The 18,431-nt window shown below is 53.6% G+C and overlaps 2 protein-coding genes across 2 annotated transcripts; one reads left to right on the top strand and one right to left on the bottom strand.

Moving 5' to 3' along the window:
* Window positions 1–23: 23 nt before the first annotated feature.
* Window positions 24–5,963, bottom strand: LOC101918156 (protein Wnt-4-like). Its single transcript, XM_055809250.1, has 5 exons — window positions 3,422–5,963; window positions 2,830–3,068; window positions 1,806–1,937; window positions 1,524–1,648; window positions 24–782 (listed from the first exon to the last, which is right to left on the bottom strand). The coding sequence occupies exons 1-5, from the start codon at window positions 3,484–3,486 to the stop codon at window positions 315–317; spliced, it is 1,029 nt and encodes a 342-aa protein (XP_055665225.1). The 5' UTR covers window positions 3,487–5,963; the 3' UTR covers window positions 24–314.
* A 419-nt stretch (window positions 5,964–6,382) lies between these two features.
* On the top strand, window positions 6,383–15,650 carry LPAR5 (lysophosphatidic acid receptor 5). Its single transcript, XM_005235385.4, has 2 exons — window positions 6,383–6,527; window positions 13,331–15,650. Exon 2 carries the CDS (start codon window positions 13,640–13,642, stop codon window positions 14,750–14,752), a length of 1,113 nt encoding a protein of 370 aa, XP_005235442.1. The 5' UTR covers window positions 6,383–6,527; window positions 13,331–13,639; the 3' UTR covers window positions 14,753–15,650.
* The last annotated feature ends 2,781 nt before the right edge of the window (window positions 15,651–18,431 follow it).

Here is an 18,431-nt window from a genome sequence, read left to right as displayed (position 1 = left end):
GCGAAGAAGGAGCTGACGCACTATTTGCTTTCCACTGCAGCTGGTTTATTTCTAAAGTTTAAGGATTTATTGGGCCTGTGTCCTCCAGCCCTCCATCAGGAAAAATAATTCAAACCACAAAAAGCCCAGTGAGGCTGGCGAGAGGCTGCTGTGCGGGGACCCCCGGAGCCATCCAGCAGGGCAGGAAAACCCCACAGCTCCTCTGCTCCCCCTCGGGCTGTGTCTCCCCTACACCTTTCCCTGCTTCTCCGCCTCTCTTCCCCCAGCTGCCTTCTGCCTGTGGCCTGGCCCCCGCCGCCCTGGCGTGCTCCCTGTCAGCGGCAGCTCTGCACCTCCACGAGGTGCCGGCACTGTTTGCACTTGACAGAGCAGCACCAGTGAAACTTGCAGCTGCACCGCTCCACCACCTCCGCCTGGGCTGTGCGGAAGCCCCTGCCGCTGCACAGCAGCTCGCAGCCATCCATGGCTGGGGATGTCCGGTTGCACTGGCGGCCAGAGGTGCCAAAGACCCCATGCCCGGGGTCCCGGTCGCAGAAATCTGGGCTGGCGAGCAGGTAGATCAGGTCATGAGCCGTGTATGGCTTGAAGCTAGAGTTCATGGGCACCAGGAGCTTGCGGGAACCAACCCGCTTGGGGTAAACCTCTGTGGCCCCCTCAAACTTTTCCTTGAGGACGTTGCCCACCTTGCGGAAGGGAGGCATGACCTTCCAGCACGCGCGCACCTCGCAGGAGCCTGACACGCCGTGGCACTTGCACTCCACCTTCATGTGGGCCAGGAGAGCCTGTGGGGCGGGAGGCAGCTGCCAGGCAGAGCTGGGACACTGCCCTCACCTGCCCTGCCTGCGGGCCCCCAGCTGCTGTTCCCCCAGCCCACCTGCCCTGGGGCCGGAGGGCAGCTGAGGAGAAGGGAAGGGAAAATGGGAGGAGAGGCGAGAGGGGAGGGAAGGCAAGGCTAGAGGGGAGGGAAGAGGGAAGCGAGAACAAAATAGTCTTTTATGCCAGATCACTATGAAGCAGAAGGGGATCCACTCTGTGGAAAACAGCCTGGCTTAGGTCTGTAAGAAAAATCCCTGAGAGAGGGGAAGAGACAGGGACTTGCTCTGGGGGGGTGGACAGATCTGCCCAGAGCCAGAGGACACTCAAGGGACCAGATGTCACAGCAGCCCCTGCAGAAGGTGTCTTTGCTCAGGAGGGGCAGGGAAGCCCTTCAGAGCAGAATGGAGGAACTAATTTCCTTTGCAGAAAAGGCCAAGGAAGGTAAATGGCAGCTGGGCTCTGTGAGGAAAAGGAGACTCTGTGCCGAGGCGGGGGGAGGCTGGGACCCCGCTCCACAGCGGCCAGGAGCCAGCTCGGTGTGAGCGGTGCTGGGCTGGGCTGAGGAGAGGCAGCAGGATGCAGCCCGGCCCTGGGCTCCCATGGGTGCCCCCAGCCGCTCGGGGTAAGGGGGCCCGACCCAGCTCCGCCTAGCCAGGGAGAAACCCCTGCAGCCGGGCTTGCTTCCCAGCCCTTGCTCCTGCCCTTACCTTCCTCCCAGCCTCGTTGGCCCGGCTGGAGGAGACACCGCGGCTCCTCTCGGGGTTGTCTGCAAAGGCTTGAGAGAAGGCAACCCCGTGTGACAGGTTATCAGAGCAGCCCGACCATTGGAAACCTGCAGAGGGAAAGCGGCCATGAGATGAGGAAGTAGAAGCCCTGAGAGGAGCTCCCAGATTGCTGAGGGCTGTGAGAAACCTTCTCCCTTGGGGCGGGTCTCCCCCATGGATCTTCCCCTCTGTCACCCCATCCCTGCCGCCACCACCCTCCTTCACCTTCGGGGCTGACTCCTCGGATCTTGCGGTCGCAGCCACACTTCTCCAGCTCCCCGCGGCTGCAGGCACGAGTCACCGCAAAGGCAATGCCGGCAGCGGAGATGGCGTGGATGAAAGCAGACTCCCGCGTGCCTGCAGCGGGGTGAGAAATGGCCCCAGTCTGCAGAGGGGGAAGGCACTGATGGGACACGGCACTGGGGAAAAAGCTGCGAAGGCATGCGGGAGGAATGCTTCCAGAAGGAGACTGCTGGGGAGAAACTGCTGTCGGGATGTTCACCCAGTGCTGCTGTTGCTGAGACCCGGAGCCGGCAGGGCGATGGCTCTGGGGGGTCCTTTGGGCTCAGCGCCCTCGCCTTTGGCACAATTGAGTTCCTGGGCCAGGCATCCCATTAAGGGAGAGAAGTCAGCAGCCCCCGAGGGAAGAGAAAGGGGAGTGGTGGGGGGGTGCATCAGGGTCTGAGCCTCCCGCACAGAGGGGTTTGTTAGGGAGGACCCTGCCACCATGTCTCCAGGAGCCAGAGACCCTGCTCACAGCTCCCCGTATGGCTCCTCCCGGCCAAACACATGCAAAATCTGTTCTGTGCTGGTTTGGGGGCACAGGCAGAGCCTTTTTCCCTGGCTGCAGCAAAGAGGGACTGCAGCTGCAGAGCAAAGCGTCTGATATGAGCTGCTGCTGCTCCCAGGGGCTGGGCTGGCGGCAGGCAGGGAGAGAAGGTCTACCAGTCTGCAGAGCTGGTACCCGGAATGGGCCAGGTGGAACCAAAAAGCCAAACCTGACCAAATGAGAAAGAAGTTTAGGCAGAATAGTAATATTTGTAATAGCATATGCATTTGGTTCAGTTTGCTCTGTGTTGACAACTATTAATACAGCATGCGGAGGAAGGCACTGGCCATTCTGGGGCTGGGCCCAGTGTGACACTTGCACACTACCCCAGGAAAGGCTGATGTGTCAAGGGGACCGTGTAGGCTTACTGAAGGGACCCCGTACCCAGTCTGCCTGCATTGCCCGCCCCCCCCCCCCGACCTTGGACGGTGACCTTGCCAAAGACCTGCAGCCCCTGCAGAGTGGAGCAGTTCCAGCGGCGAGAGCAGAACTGGTGCTGGCACTCCTTGACAGCCAGCTCTGCTCCTTGCTTCACCGCATCCATGGCTTCTACCTGGCGCTGGCAAATGCGGACCTGCTCTTCTGCCAGCCCTGTCAGACCCTTACAGCCCCCGGGGCCCTGGAGGGCCACCTGCAGGGAAGTGTCCTCGGCCAGGTACCTGTAGGGCAAGGGAGAGATTCAGTTGCAGGTGGACTAGAGCCAGGGCCATGTCTGTGCTGGACTCGCCCCCTGTAGCCTTATTTTAGCGCAGAAAAGGGGCAGGGAAGATGTGCCATCTCTTGTCTGTGCCAAATTGGACATTCCTGCTCCCCACCCTGGTCTGCACCTCTTGAGCTTCACCATCCCTCTCCCTTCATGCTCCCAGGGATGTCCCTCCTCACATGTGCTGCCTTTGGATTGCCCAAGTTCCTTCTTCCACCCTTTTCTCAGAGATCTGCCTGTTTTCTTGGGAGACAGCATGTCCCCAGATGACTTTCCAACCCAGACAGTACAAGTGCAAAGCGTACTTACAGCCAGGTCATGGCAAGGACGTGTTGCATGGGGATCAGCACCACGTACAGCCTCACCATCTCCATCCTCTCCCCGGCAAAACTCCACCTTCAGCCACGGTGCAGCAGCCGCCTGAATCCCCTCCTGGACCTCCCACTGCCTCTGCCTGGGAGTCTCTCTCACAGCAGCTCTGGCCCAGCACTGCAAAGCATGGGTAGCCTCTGCCCTGGGCAATGACCATGGGCTGCCATGGTGTGCCAGCATTGGAGACCCGGTAGCCCACAGAAAACTGCTGGGATGGTCCTGTGTGGGCGTCCACGCCGGTGCTGTCCCCTACCTACAGCTCGGGCAGCGTGGTGGGAGAGCTCTGAGCTAGGGCTCTGGGGTAGGCACCCGTCAGAGGCAGCTCAGATGGCTGGGAACAGTGTCAGCATTACAGCCCTGGTCTCTGCTGTCCTGTCAGCAGACGATCTGGTGGTCTTCCTCCACAGTCAAGTCACTTCATCAGCAGGAAGCAGCCCGAGACCCGGTCGGCAGCAAACAGAACCTCCACGCCAGACAAACCTGGCAGCTCCAAGCAGCTGCTGCTAGTCCAGCTCGTCCCCACTTCGTCACCCAGCCCTTTCGGGGAGCCAGAGGGTTTCCCTGCAGTGACAGCTCGTGGGAGCAGAGAGGGGAAGACCTGCTGCCCCACTCATCCCCAGCCACCATCCTTGAGGACCCTCCCTCATCTGCCTCCTCCAGGCTGGAGATTCTTCTTTTCTACCCTGCAGCACACATAGCTACAGCAAACAAACACAGCCCAGCTGCTCCCTGGCTCTCTTAACTCTTTCCCTGGCAGGTCCCCCTTTGTGCCCCCCGTTTTCTTCCCCATGGCAAGAAGGACAGCCCTTGCCCTTCTCCTAAGTAGGCACACTGGGGTGGCTGCCCGCCTCAGCGCGTGGCCCTTTCCTAAGAGCCCCTGGGAGTCCAGGGAAATGTCAGCTCTGTGCCCAGGGAGCTGAAACGTCCTGGGGGAAAAGCCTGCCATTCCCTAAGTGAGCCTGGGAAGTGCCAGCTGTCCCCACCACCCTGGCAGGTGACACTCCTCCTGCAGCCCCGGGGCTTCTGCTTTCCCTGCCCAAATCATGCAGAAAGTGAAACATGGCTGCTCGACCCGGCCGTGGTTCTCCCAGTGTGGCCCTGCACGGGGATTCACCCCTTCCCTGTGCTTTTCCACATCTCCCTGCACAAAGGGGTCTGAGTAGCACTGGGCTTCATCAGCCATCCCTTCCACCCTGAGCAGCCCCCCTGCTGCAGAACGCTTCCCACCTCTCTCCTTGCCTTCCCAGTGCCCCTCACTCTGCCGGGTCCTTGCTCCTGCTTTCTGGAGCCAGCGCTCCGGGGTGGCAGGCGTGTTGGGATCTGCAGCGTCGGGGTGTAGCCTCCGACACACACCCCAGTAATCTGGTCTTACCTGCTGTCGACTCACAGCGGTGAGGACATGCCAGGGGTTGCGCTGCTCTTCCCCACCAGCTGAGCCCCTCGCGGACAGCAAGGGGCGGAGGTATGAGCCCACCCGGGGGGAGATGGAACTCATGGGCTGAGGCACCGAGTCACGGTGAGGTGAGTGACCCTGGCTGGGTGAGGGATGCTGCGGGGCTCGCGGGCTAGGTGAAATGTCAGTGTCCTCCTCTTCTGATACACATGGTAAAGCCAGGACTACCCAGCTCAGCCAGATGTGTGCACATGTGTGCAGGGGGCGAGGGCCACAGGGGAGGGGGAAGTTCCCACAGAGGGTGTCCAAGACTCCTTTTGCAAAGGGAGAAGGACACACACACATTCCCCGGTATATTCGCAATCCTTATCGGTACCAGAGCCTTGATGGGAGCTGAAGAGACACAAAAGGCTGCAAGAACAAAGATCCCAGCAACTAGGAAGTGAGAAAGGGGGGCTGGTTAAAAAACAGAGAGGCACTAAAAAGGAGCAGGGTGAGATCGATGGGTCGGGTGCTTTTGTACCTTCCAAGGATTTATGAGGGGCAGGAACATAGATCCCTTGGCGCATCACTCCCTGAATGAGGAGACAGTGATGGCAGAACAAGGAGGCAGGAGTGAGAAAGTCAAACACCCGCAGCAGCAGCCAGAGGAGCCGGTGGGGGACTGCAGGGAAGGAGGGAGCCCGCAGGCACGGGGCAGCAGCTCCTGGGGAAGGACGATGGCCGGAGTAGGAGTACCCTCATGACCTGTGTCTTCTTCCAGCTGTGGCTGGGACTGGCAAAGCAGAAATAGGACTTGAAAGAACAGAGCATGCACTGGGTTCTGGGGAGGACAGAGCCCTTCCCAGCTACCCGTGGCGGCACTGGGGTGCACACCTCTCACTAAATCAACCCTTGCACCTTCTCAGCACCGTGCCTCCTGCAGCCTCAAACACCCGCTGAGGTCTGTGGCAAACGTGCCTTTGCCTGCCACAGGCACTGGTACCTCTTCAGATCCCAGTTCTTTCTGGGTGCCACATGGCAGCGGCGCACAGCTGGCCCTGGGCAGGAGCTCAGCCCCCCAGTGCCGGAGGCCATGGGGCTGGCAGGGCTCTGAGCCTTCATGCTGGCTACGGGTTGACTCAGCTTTGCTCTCACTTCCCTTATTTCACTTTTACCTCATGTTTAGCGATGTTTTGGGAAATGGGATATTTTCATTTTCCCCTGTCAGTTCTGGGGGTGGCTGCACGAGCATGGGAATGAAAAGGAGCAAGTATTTAGCACTATGACCCAGGGCAGGTCTCCTCAGTTGCAAGGACACCTGGGTATCACTTCTTTCACAATTATATTTGCTTTCATAAGATGCATTTAGCTTATCAGCTTTTGATAGCAAAGTTCGTGCTTTGTGGCTAACCACAAGTGCGCCAGGAAGTGCGAAGGACGGGGGGGATGAACTGCAGCACGACAGCCCAGAGCCAGCCACGGCGGGGCAGGTGGTGGCTGTGATTTAGATGACCAAGTCTCCAAAGAGCCTGCCTGCTTCCACTTTGATTTGAGCCACCCGCAGTTCTGGTGCCTGGATCAAGACCCCTGCAGCGACAACTAGCTCTCCGACCCCTGCAGATTGCTAACTAGCAAGCCTGCCGCACCCTCGGCTCTTCACTGGCAGAGGTGAGTGAGATGGAAACATCTGGAGAGTAGGACGGGCTGGGGGCACTGGTCCCCATGAGCTGCTGTGCAGATGCTGCTGGTCCTGAGCACGGGACACTGGGGAACCCTCTATGCCTCCTCAGCTGCCTGGTGAACCTAGAGGAGGCGCAAGGCAAATGTATTCAAATGGCAGCTTTCTTTGGGATCCTGCGACACTAAGAGCATGGGCAGCCTGCAGAGCTTGCCGGCCACGGTGCCCACGATGGAAGCCCTCTTCCACAGGACCCTCAGGAGGCGAAGGGGGGGTGACAGATCCAGGGAGCAGGCAGTAGCAGTGTGACCAGCCCTCATGAGTTAAATACAGAGTTCTTGGCTTTGATGTCACGTATCTCATGAAAAACAAGCCATTGTAAGTCTTGAATGTCTTCACAGTTCTAATCTGACAATAATCTAATTCCTCAGTTTTTTTAAAAAAGGTGAAAAGTGGGGCTTAAATATCACCTACAGCAGGTAAAAAGCATCCACGTTTATGAAAAAATATAACTCAAATTTCTAAAGCAAACTTGGGTGTTTTTTTGAGATTTGGGGCGCTCTTTGGTATTTCCTTTTGGTTTCAGATTTACTAAGTGAGCTCGTGCTGTTGGCATTTCCAGCTGCACCGCTCTGCACCCCAGCCTGCATGCCCAGGGGCATCCCTTCTGCCCCCCACCCAGGGCAGCCCCCAAGCATGCCAGGGTTTAAATGACAAGTTGCTCTCGGACATGCTGGCCCCACAGCATGCTTGGCAAAGTATTTTCCAGCTGTCTTTTCCCACCTCATTTCCCAGCCCCATGCATAAAGCTGTGTCCCACCACACTGTGCTCCATCATTTCTGTGGTGCTGGGCAGCAGCAGCTACCGGTGAGGCAGCATCAGGGGAGAAGATGCCAGAACCAGGCAGCGGGATGCCAGGCACGCATCCCACCATCCCAGGGCACGCCCTGCCCATTTCGGCTGCTGTATGCAAGCACAGCTAGGGTGTCCCACCCCCACAAAGAAAAAACTCAAAATCCCCACGGGTTTTGTGTGTCCTGTGGGGCCTCCCTGCCCAGCAGCTGGTTTTCTGCCTCTAGGGAGACATGCCCACCTCGGACCCGACTTCTGCTCGTCTCAGCCCAGCACCCCATGCCAGGCAGGGCTCCAGGCAGCTCCTGGGCATGTGGGGGAGGCATGTGGCTGTCACTCCAGTGGGGTGGTCACGGGGGGGGGGGGGGGGGGGGGGGGGGGGGAAGAGAGGACATCCTTTTCAACTGTTTTCTGACACTGTCCACCCATCCTCCAGCATCACGTTCTCCTTTCCCATCACACAGCAACAGCAGTCAACGGTGCTTCCGTCTCACACCTACACGTCTTCCTCCCTCACTTGTGTTTCTCCTTCCTTCTAGTTTCTGCAGCTTCTCCTCCTCCACAGCACTTGCTCAGACTGTCTGTGTGTGTGCGCACACACGGCACGTCATTCCCCCATCCTCCCCTCCCAGGGCACCAATACTCACAACGAATCCGTTTTCCACCTGAAAACAGAAAGAAGCATCTGCCTCGGTCTCATCTGGGGTTTGAATTGCTCTTTTCTGTCCCTGCTGGGGAAAAGGCCACGTTCTCGGCAGATGGTTTCAGAGGTAAAAGGATGCTTCCTCCACCCCCTGGGCCACGTAAGGGTCAGTCACCAAATGCAAAGTTCCTTCAGGTTTTCAAGGCAGCACCTCATCATCAGGAGGAAGAGGATTAAGCTGTGGTTCTGTTGCCTCCTTAAAGAGCTGGTGACAAGGTCGCTCAGCAGCTTTCTGTAGAGCAATGAGTACTTGAGGTTCTTCTAGAGGCAACCACAAAGAATGTGGCCTGGGGCTCTCAGACATCAACTAGGATACAACAAGGATATATCCAGCAAGGATAAGCCAGTTTCAGCTTTTCTGTCTCCCTGCTGCCAGCCTGCTTTACCCGTAACTTTCCTTTTCAGCAGGGGACAGTTGAAGCAGTACCTCCAGAGCTCTGTGGAGAAATGCTCCATTCCTACAGCTCTGTCTTTCCAAAGACCATGCATGTACACATCTCATTGCAGGTCTCTGAGATCTTGATTGCAGTATCTGCTAGGTCAAATTTGAGACTGTCAGCTTAGCTTCAATAACCACCACAGTGGGAGTCTTGCTTCTGTGTTTCCATCTGCCCACCAAAAAAAAAAAAAATCCACTCTAAAATCTTCAGGCTATTTTCCACTCTCAGTGATCTGTGATGCCACTTTAGAGCTCCGCTGTTAGGTGTCTCGAAGGCTACAGGGACTAGTACATCAGGAAAGACAACTCTGGGAAAAAAAGGAAAGGTGATGGTGGACAAAACCCTAGATGCCTTTCTTGCACTGGTGGTGCCCAGGAAAGCCTGGGAGATTTCCACAGCAGAAACTCTTTAGACAGGGAAATTCCTCACAGGGCTGTCTCTGATCAAAGCGCTAGTGGGAACGGCTACAGAGCAGCATGATGAACTAAGCAGCGGCTGAAACCACATGGCTCCTACCCCAGAGGTCCGAAAGCCACTGAAGGGTGGAAGACCTGGTAACTGGGGTGTAGAAACATTTGCTCAAAATTGCTTGTAAAGGCTCACTAGCAGGCACAATTTGAGAAAAGGTTCTTGGGGGATTTCAGACCAGGGACCTTGATGTCCGTGCAGAACAAATTAGTGGAAGCTATTATAAAGGAAAAAATCAATTGGCGTGCAGTCACTTCTAATTACTGAGGAAAAGTCATCATGGCTTTTATAAAGGGATGCTGCGTCTCACGGTCCTTCTTTGAAGCAGTCAATAAGTACGTGAACAGGGGCCCGTGTGGATTTCCAAAAGGCTTTCAAAAGGGCTCTCACCAATGGGGCTGAAAGAAATTCAGAGGAAGTGTTCCTACCTGGACAAAAAACACCTAAATGGCAGGCCAGAGAATGAGGGGAAATTGCTGGTTTTCTGGGTGGAGTTATAAAATGCCAGTGCTGGGTCTTGGACTGTCTGACTTATTCATGAGGGATGAATAATAAAATAATAAATCTGTTGGTGACATAAAATTATTCAAGTTAGAAAAGATGAGGGCTGGCCGCAAAGAACTGCAGAGATTAGGAGAAGTATGAGTGACTGGCCTTAAAATAGCAGCTGAAATTTCATCTAGCAAAGTGATGAGAGAAAACAATCTGAACTGACCATTAGCCCTTGCAAATGAGGTCTGCGCCTACTCAGCTCAGTGCATCCACATCATCAACATGGTGTACATTTTGTGCAGCCCACCACAGGCTCATAAAGGCTGCAGCAGACGTGGGAAGGTGCTGAGAAGGGCAAAGAGGACGTCCAAAAGTACCGAACGGCTCCTCTGCGAGGAGCAGCTCTGAAGGCATGGACCCCTTAGCCTGAAAAAAAAAGGAAAAGGTTACTGAGGGGGAATGTGGTAGATGTTTATAAAATCATCAGTGATAAGGTGAAGGTGAGCAGGCATGGGGTTTTCACTGTCTTTTCCAGCACTAAAACTAGGAACTGAAGCTAAAAGGTGGCGATTCAAAAATCAGTACAAGAAAGTGGTTCTTCTCCTCAGGTGCGATTAAGCTGTGGAACTCCTTGGCACCCCTGGCACTGGATGTTGTAGATAGTAAATTTTACATCGACTCAAAAGGCAGCTGGAAAAAATCAGGAAAGAAAAGTTCCCTGAGGACTGAATACAAACAGGTCACCTCTGGCTCAGGGAATCCCTGTGCCACGGTACGCTGGGAGCGGGAGGGGAACTTGGAGGAGCATAACAACGTGATTGCACTGCTCTCATGTTATCCCTGCACCACCAGCAGTTTGAGGTAGAATGCCAGCTGTAGGTAGACCGCTGACCTCGCACAGGTGGTCAGTGCCCACATGTTATTTGTCTAGAGGTGTTTATGGAATATCCCTTGATAAAAACAGCTTGTTGGTGGAGACAAGTCACCTTCACCTGACACCTGGCAGGTCTGGGCACACGTGGTAGAGCAGGTGATGGTCTCTCACAGTCTCAGTCTCACTTGCTTTGTCTTGGTCAAGGTGAAGGTCTCACCAGTCTGGTCAGTCTGCAGTCACTGCAGGGCTTTGGCTCTAGAAAAGCTGGCATATCCTCCTTGAGATTTTTTTGAGGCACTAAATCATTTCACTTGAAACCACCAGCATTCTTGCCATTTGCCTTGCTGGATTATCTCATGTTTCAAACTTATTCAAGTCTTCACACAAAGTTTTCATCCACCAGGAAGGGTGAAGGCGGCTCAGATATAGCTTGACAAGCAGAAGTCCCTCTAAGAACCCCATCTTGGTGGTGGACCTGCCCAACAACACAAAAGGACGGGCAAAGTGGTAGTTCTCTGCTCTCCCGTATCAGACGTCCACTTCCATCGTTTAACATATCATTACCGGAATGAATCTTTTCCTACCTGTGAGGCCAGCACACGCTTCTGGCTTTAACAGATCCTCCCCCGAGATCTGTGCGTTGCCCCACATGCCACCCAGAAGGTCTGACACTCTTGTTGTGCCTGTCCAACTGCTGAGTAGCTGCCTCTTACAGCAATATCAACCTTATATAAAGATTTTCTCCAGGCAGAAAATTCTGCTTTCCTTTTGAAGGAAATCAAGGTCTTTGTGGGCTCTGCAAGGGAGTCCCTATGTAACCCTGCAAACAGCTGTGGGGAACCACGTCCCCCTTCCCAACCCCTACTCCACTGCAACAGCTTTGAGGGCAGACATCTGGTTTGGGGATGCTGGAACAACTAAGGCAGCCCCTAGCCCAGCCCCCTACTCAGGGCAGGGTCAGCGGTCAGATCAGATGGGGTTACTCTGGACTACCCAGAGTCTGGTCTTGGAAGCTGCCAAGGATGGCGGCTCCACAACCTCTCTAGGAAACTTGTTGCAACTCCTGACTGTCCTCACGGTGAAATCCAGCCTGAATATCTGTTGGTTCAGTTCATGCCTGTTGTAGCCCTGCCATGCCTCGCTGCAAACAGCTAACGCTGTCCTCTTCCAGCAGCCACCTTGCAGGTACGGGGAGTGCAGTGGGGTGGCCCTGGCTGGGCACCAGGTGCCCACCAGGATGCTCCATCACCCCCCTCCTCAGCTGGACAGGGGAGACGAATACAACAAAAGGCTCCTGGGTTGAGGTAAGGACAGGGAGATTGCTCAGCAATTACCATCGCAGGCAAAACTGACTCAATTTGGGGCAAAATTAATTTAACTTATTATCAATCAAATCACAGGAGGATGATGAGAAAATAAAACAAAATCTTCAAACACTTTCCCCCACTCCTCTCATCATCCCAGGCTCAACTTTACTCCCGATGTCTCTCCCCCCACGCCCTGGGCAGCGCAGGACGGGGCTGGGGCTGCGGCCAGTCCCTCACACGCTGTCACTGCTGCTGCTTCCCCCTCATGGGGAGGGTCCTCACACCCTGCCCTGCCCCAGCGTGGGGTCCTGCATGGGCTGGGGGGGGGGATCTGCTCCCCGTGGGCTCCATGGGCTGGGGGCACACCTGCCTCACCGTGGGCTTCATCACGGGCTGCCGGGGGGGATCTGCTGCAGCACCTGGAGCCCCTCCTGCCTCCTCCTGCCCCGGCCCGGGGGGCTGCAGGGCTGCTGCTCTCACACAGCCTCACTCCTCTCTCCCGCTGCAGGTTTTCCCCCTTATTCTTAAATCCGTCACCCCTGAGGTGCTGCCGCTGTCACCGCTGGGCTCAGCCTTGGCCAGCGGCGGGTCCGGCTGGGAGCCGGCTGGTGTGGGCTCTGTCGGACACCGGGGAACCTTCTGGCAGCTCCTCACTGAAGCCCCCACTGCAGCCCCCCCACTACCAAACCCTTGCCACACAAACCCAGTACAGGGAGGCTACCACTGTATCCCCTGGAGCCTCCTCTTCTCCAGCTGAACAAGACCAGTTCCCCCAGCATCTCCTCACGGGCCAGTTCTCCAGCCCCCAGACCATTCTGATGGCCTTCCACTGGGCTCAGCCAGCTGGTCAGTGTTTGGCAGGACAGTGTTACCATTGCTGTGGTTACCAGCCTCACGCTACGCTGAAGTCCCAGGTATGTTTGCCCGCGTGAATCCCATGACCCTTCCTCTCCTGCGTGCTCCCTGACCTGGCTGTGCTGCTCCGTGTCTGTAGGACACGGGCTGTTTCATGCCTCATGGTGTTGTAAGCCGGGAAATGATGTGAGGAGATGAAATCCAAGTAAGCACCGCTGGTCCCACACAAGCGAGAACCCCAGAGTGACTGTAAGGAACCCCAGCTAGCTGGGGCTCAGGGTTCTGTGGGTTGTTTGAGCCAGGGAAGGAGCTTGGGTGGAGCTGAGTCTAACTGTAGTGTAATTCTTTTTATCTGCAATGGATGTACAGAGTCCAGTTTCTCTGATATAAAACAATACTATGCAGTTTTTATTTTAAGTTCCTTGCAGTCAGCATTTTCCCCTCAAAATGCTTGCGCTCTCCTTTTTCTTTCTTTCTCTCTCTCTTTTTCTGGAGCTGCCTTGCCTACTTTCCCTGTGTGCTCCTGCGCTCACCCTTTCCGGGACACATGTGCTCCCAGAAGCCATCAAAGCCACGTGCATTTTCTGGGGCTAAGTGACACAAAATTCTGCACAATTACCTTTGTTGTGCTCTGGCTGCTTCTGCCATGTAATTGCTCACTTTTCTACTGGCCATTTTTCTCAGTCTTTTGGTTTCTTTGTGAGTTCTTGCTGCAGAAGCCACCATGGTGGGATTTTAACATTTCAAGAGATTTCCTCCTCTAACTTAAACTCTTTTGCCTTGGTCTTCCGCTCTGACCAGGAATTGTGCTGACAACTGGCAATGTTCTTCCACCGCATCGCTGTCCCCATGACGACTGGGCAGAACTGCTGAACTAGAGGCAGAAGCTGACTCCAGGTGACCACATTACCATCCCTGCCAGATGACCACGGACCAGCACCAGTCAGGAGAGAGATGAGTCCATCCACACTCCAACTGCAGATGAGGGGAATGACCCACCTACAGCTTCTTAGAGGGGAATGACTTCTCTCAGTGCTTTTCTTTGTGCCTCTGTAGCCCACTGGCAGGCTCAGCCATCTCAGCGAGATCCTTCCCTGATCCGTGCTGGGCATGTCAGCTCCCAATGAGTCTCAGACATGCAAGGATTACAGCTTCAACCACCACCTCCTCCTGCCTGGCTACATCCTGATATTCATTACAGGTTTGATGCTGAACGTGATGGCCCTATGGATATTCATCCGCTACCTGCGCCTGAAGTCTGTAGTGATGATCTACATGTTCAACCTGGCCGTGAGCGACCTCACCTTCACGCTCCCACTGCCTCTGCGACTCTACTACTATTCCAACCACCACTGGCCCTTTGGTAACACCCTATGCCAGGTCTCTGGCTCTGTCTTCCAGATCAACATGTATGGTAGCTGCCTTTTCCTCATGTGCATCAACCTGGATCGCTATGTTGCCATTGTCCACCCACTTCGCTGGCGACATCTGCGGCGCCGCAAGGTAGCCAGGCTCCTTTGCCTGGTTGTCTGGGTTGTGATCTTCATGGGCTCCATCCCCACAGCCATAGTCCACAAGCAAACCCACTGTAAGGTACAGAACCAGACCATTTATCTGTGCTTTGAAAACTTTAGTGACAACATGTGGCAGAATAACCTCTTCCCCCTAGTCATCCTGGCTGAAATCTTGGGGTTTCTCCTGCCTCTCAGTTCTGTGATGTACTGCTCAATTCGGATCTTTCAGGAGCTCTGCCAGGACGGCCAAACAAAGACCCTGCGCCAGCAGAAGACTCTCCGTCTCCTCTTGGTCAATCTGGTCATCTTCATCATCTGCTTTGTGCCCTACAACACTACCCTGGCAGTTTATGGGATGATAAAAGCCCGGGTGATTAAGGTTGAGAAAGAAACACAGGCCTCCATACGCCAAGTGTTAATTATGGCAATGCTGTTGGCCAGCATGAACTGCATGCTGGACCCCTTGATCTACTACTTTAGTACTGAGGGTTTCCGTAACACCTTTAAGAAGCTGCGGCGGGGACAAGCCTGGGACTCGGATATAGGGACGCTTAAGAGTCAGGTTGTGGATAACAAGTCAAATCGAGACCACGCTCTTTCAAAAGTAAAACAGTTCCCCACTAAAAGCTTTATCCGTCCCAATGAATCTTTGCCATCGCTTCCTACTGCCATATTTTTGAATGGCCCTCTTGAAGACTCGGAAATATAACCATAGACAGGTCATACCGTCATAATTATCACCCATTTGATAATTACAGCAGGACTGCGGGAAAGCTCAGGATAACATAGCAAACCCTTTGAGGGAACGCAGCAGACTGCATGTGGGTGAGCGTGATGATGCGAAGCTGAAGGATGAAAGGCTGTTTGGAATAAACAGAGATGCCTTGGTGACATGGTCCCACCTGACTCCTTTGATACAGGAAACATAGCAGGGGAAGAAGGACTTGAAATGATCCTGGTGTGTCTAGGACAGGTCAGCACAAATTCCTATACCACATCCATCCCGCCGGACACCTCCCAGCTGCACTGTAGCCTGAAGCAGTTCTGGGGATAATCAGAACACAGATACGGTACTCACTGCTGACAGAGTGGATTTAGTAGTAATGACTGAGGGAAATTCTTGGTTTTTCAACTAGATGCTTGATGCTTCAGTCTGAGTCTTCAGTCCAGCTCAGGGCACCTAAATAAGCACGTTAATTTTCCAAAAGAGTCGAAGCATTTAGCAACCCTTGCTGGGGTCAAGGAGAATAGCTGAGTGTTTAGTGTTCTTGGAGAAAATAGGTTCCTAATTGTATAGCAAGCCACAGACCTCAGCAAAACAAGCTTTAGGAGGCATGTCAAACGTGCTGGTGCAGCTGTACACACACACATGCAGCACAATGGCTATACATTTACCTAAAGCAAAATGGCTTGGGAAATGCTGGCATACTTAAAAACACACCCAGCATCCATAATGGCCCCAGAAAAAAGAGAAGACACCAATACTGTGGTCATTTCTGAAGCTGACATTGACACCAGTGCTTTGCACTCCCCTGTCGCTCAGCTATACGGTGATTGATTTTAGCTCTGGGTGATTTTTGCTGTTAAAAAAAAATGATGTCACAGAACGAGGCTGCAGTGAAATATATTTGCTTGCACTGTTTGTACATGCTTTTTCAGCCTGCACTGTATGCGAGAGCCCCATAAATCTCCCCAGCAGTGAGAGATCCAGCTGCAGAGGCAGTGCCAGAAGCCCCAGTTACTCACTCCTGCCAGTGACCAAGGGTGCCCTTTCCACTCACACCGTAAAACAGCTTCTCTGTGGCTTCCAGCAGGACTTAGGCTATCCCGGAGTGGGTCCATTATGGTATATTTTAATTTTTTTGGAAAATGTTAAAGGAAAAGTAAAGGAAAGTGACAAGAAATGCAGTTCAGAGTAAAGTCCTGGTGCTTAGACTTGTAAATTAGCAATGAATCTTATTTCAAGGCCCTGCCTCATGATTACTGTGGGAATAAAAGTACACCTGAGGAAGGCCAGCTCCAACCCCTTCCTCAGCCTGTGCATCCCCAGCAGACCAGCCTTGAAATATATCTGCAGATGAAGGACATCTAATGGTGTCCAAGAGATGCCATGAGAGAGCTGGAGGAGGGCTTGCAGGGCAGCCGGTATTTCTATTTTGAAAATTCTGGACTTCCATGTCAGCGTGAATCATTTGTGATATCGTGCAGCTGGAGAGGGAATGGAGCCGTACACTGATCTTCTGCTGGGGTCTGATGTTACTCTTTTGTTCGGGATTTATGGGGCAGTGGAGTGACATTACAGCAGCTGCACTGCTGCTCGTTTCCACATCTTTCTCCACCTTCCTCTTTCCTAGACTGCTTTCCTTGTCTCAGTTCCTCTGCTCCTTTCTCCCTTCCCCAGACCTAACACACCACACACCTAAGCATCAACGCAATGCCTTCACTGCTATGCTTTCTTCCCTGCTCAGAGAAGCTGGGTTTTTTCTTCCCTTTTAACTTGGCTAGAGCACTGTCGTAAATTCACAGAAATATTGGTGTGGGAAGGGACCTGTGGAGGTCTCTACTCCCTGCTCACTGCAGGCTGTTGGGAGCACTGAGGGCTGGCTGCTCCCAAGGGAATGGCGGCTGAGAGCCAGGCATGGTAACGAGGTGGCAGAGGAAGGGGCAAGGTGAGCAAGGCGAGCAAGGCAGGTACGGGGATGATAGGCAGGTTCAGCTGAAGATCCAGACTGTCAGACAAGCCTGTGATGACAAGGCAGGTCCAAGGTCAAACTAAGAAGTCAAGTCAGCATCATCAGGATCGGGTCTGGGGCAGTAACCGGGGTAAGCTGCAGTCCAGCGATTGCCAGTGAGTCTGTCGCAACATGGCAGGTCTCAGGTCAAGCCAGGAAGCCCGTCCGTGGGTCCAGATCAACACAGCGCACGGTCAGGCACAGGCAAGACTGTGCAGGCAGGAGCTGAGGGCAAGAGCACCAGCTTAAGAGCAGCTCCTGGGGGCAGGGGGCCAGCCCTGGCTGAGACTCCAGCAGAGCTTTCTGGAAACTCTCCCCAAGGTCAGCAGAAGGAAAGGGCAGCCCCCAGCTGCGTCGTCTCTGACCTGGCACCGAGCTCCCACAGCCACAGCTCAGGAGCAGGGGGGATGCACTTGGGACCCTGAGCCAGTTCAGGTTGCCCAGCACCTTGCCCAGGTGTCTTCTGAGCTCCTCCAAGGATGGAGATTCTTCCACCTCTCCAGGAGCCCGCTCCAGTGCTGGAACGTGCCCCAGGGAGAGGCTTTTCCTAACGCTCAGCAGGAATCTCCCCTGTTTTGAGTCACGGCTGTTGACTCCTCTGGTTTCTCGGGCCGCAGCGAGCAGAGTCCAGCTCCATCTCCTCTTGGCAAGCGTGCCAAGGATGAATAGAATGTCAGGTGGCAGACGCCACTCCTTGGGAAGAGGCTACTCCTCTGCCAACGTTACAATATCCCCCCAAAAAACACAACACAGAACTTCTCAAAAAGAACATCAGAAAACATAATCTTTTCTTACAGTTTCACTCCTGAAAATAGCAGAACTATTTTTACCTGGAACATTTTATAAATATTCCACCTCCAGCAGAGGAAATTTTTGCTTAAATATTTTGACAAAATTATAAATAACTGAAAAGCTGATCTCTTAATTAATCTCTTCAACCAGATTAACAATAAAGGGGGCTGCTGGTCATGCTACACGCAGCAGAAAAGTTCCTGACTTTGGGTTTCTGAAGGCTTTCCTTAACTGTTATATATAGGCAATGGTGTGCCCAGTGCAGGCTGTTGTGTTTTGTCCTTTGGGTTTTCGAACTTTTTCAGCTTGAATTGGTTTTGTTTCATTTTTGAGGATTCTAGCTGGGTTTAACCACTTTGGATTCTAGAGAGGATTTTGGATATTTATCATGTCTGCCACCGAGAATCAGTGTGAGCTCAGTCTTCTGCTTCTGCGTTTTTTTGCCTTTGCTAGCCTGATTTTTTTATCCCATCACGCAATGATAGAGAATATGCATGTATTGTCTCTCAGTGGAATGAGTCACTCACACCACCTTGCTTTATAGCTTCTGTTTAATGAGTATATATAAAAAAAGCCAAACAAACAAATTGGGAAGTCCTAGGGTAAGATGGTGTCCAACAACAGCGATTGCTACAAAACAGAACCACCCTAAAGCATGTGTTTAAAGCAACAGGAATGAACTATGTGAAGCAATGGTATTCAAGACAGGAAAGTTAGGTGGGAATATGAGCTCATCAAAGCCTTTTCAACCTGTATAATTGACCCTCTACATCCTACTGTGGTAATTCTTGTATTAGTATTCCTGCTAAGTATGTCAGGGGTAAAAGATGCCATTCGCTGCTTCCCTGCACTTTGTGTCATTCA

The sequence above is a fragment of the Falco peregrinus genome, chromosome 6, assembly GCF_023634155.1.
Source record: "Falco peregrinus isolate bFalPer1 chromosome 6, bFalPer1.pri, whole genome shotgun sequence".
NCBI classification, from domain to species: Eukaryota; Metazoa; Chordata; class Aves; order Falconiformes; family Falconidae; genus Falco; species Falco peregrinus.
This window is presented reverse-complemented; position numbering and strand designations above follow the sequence as displayed.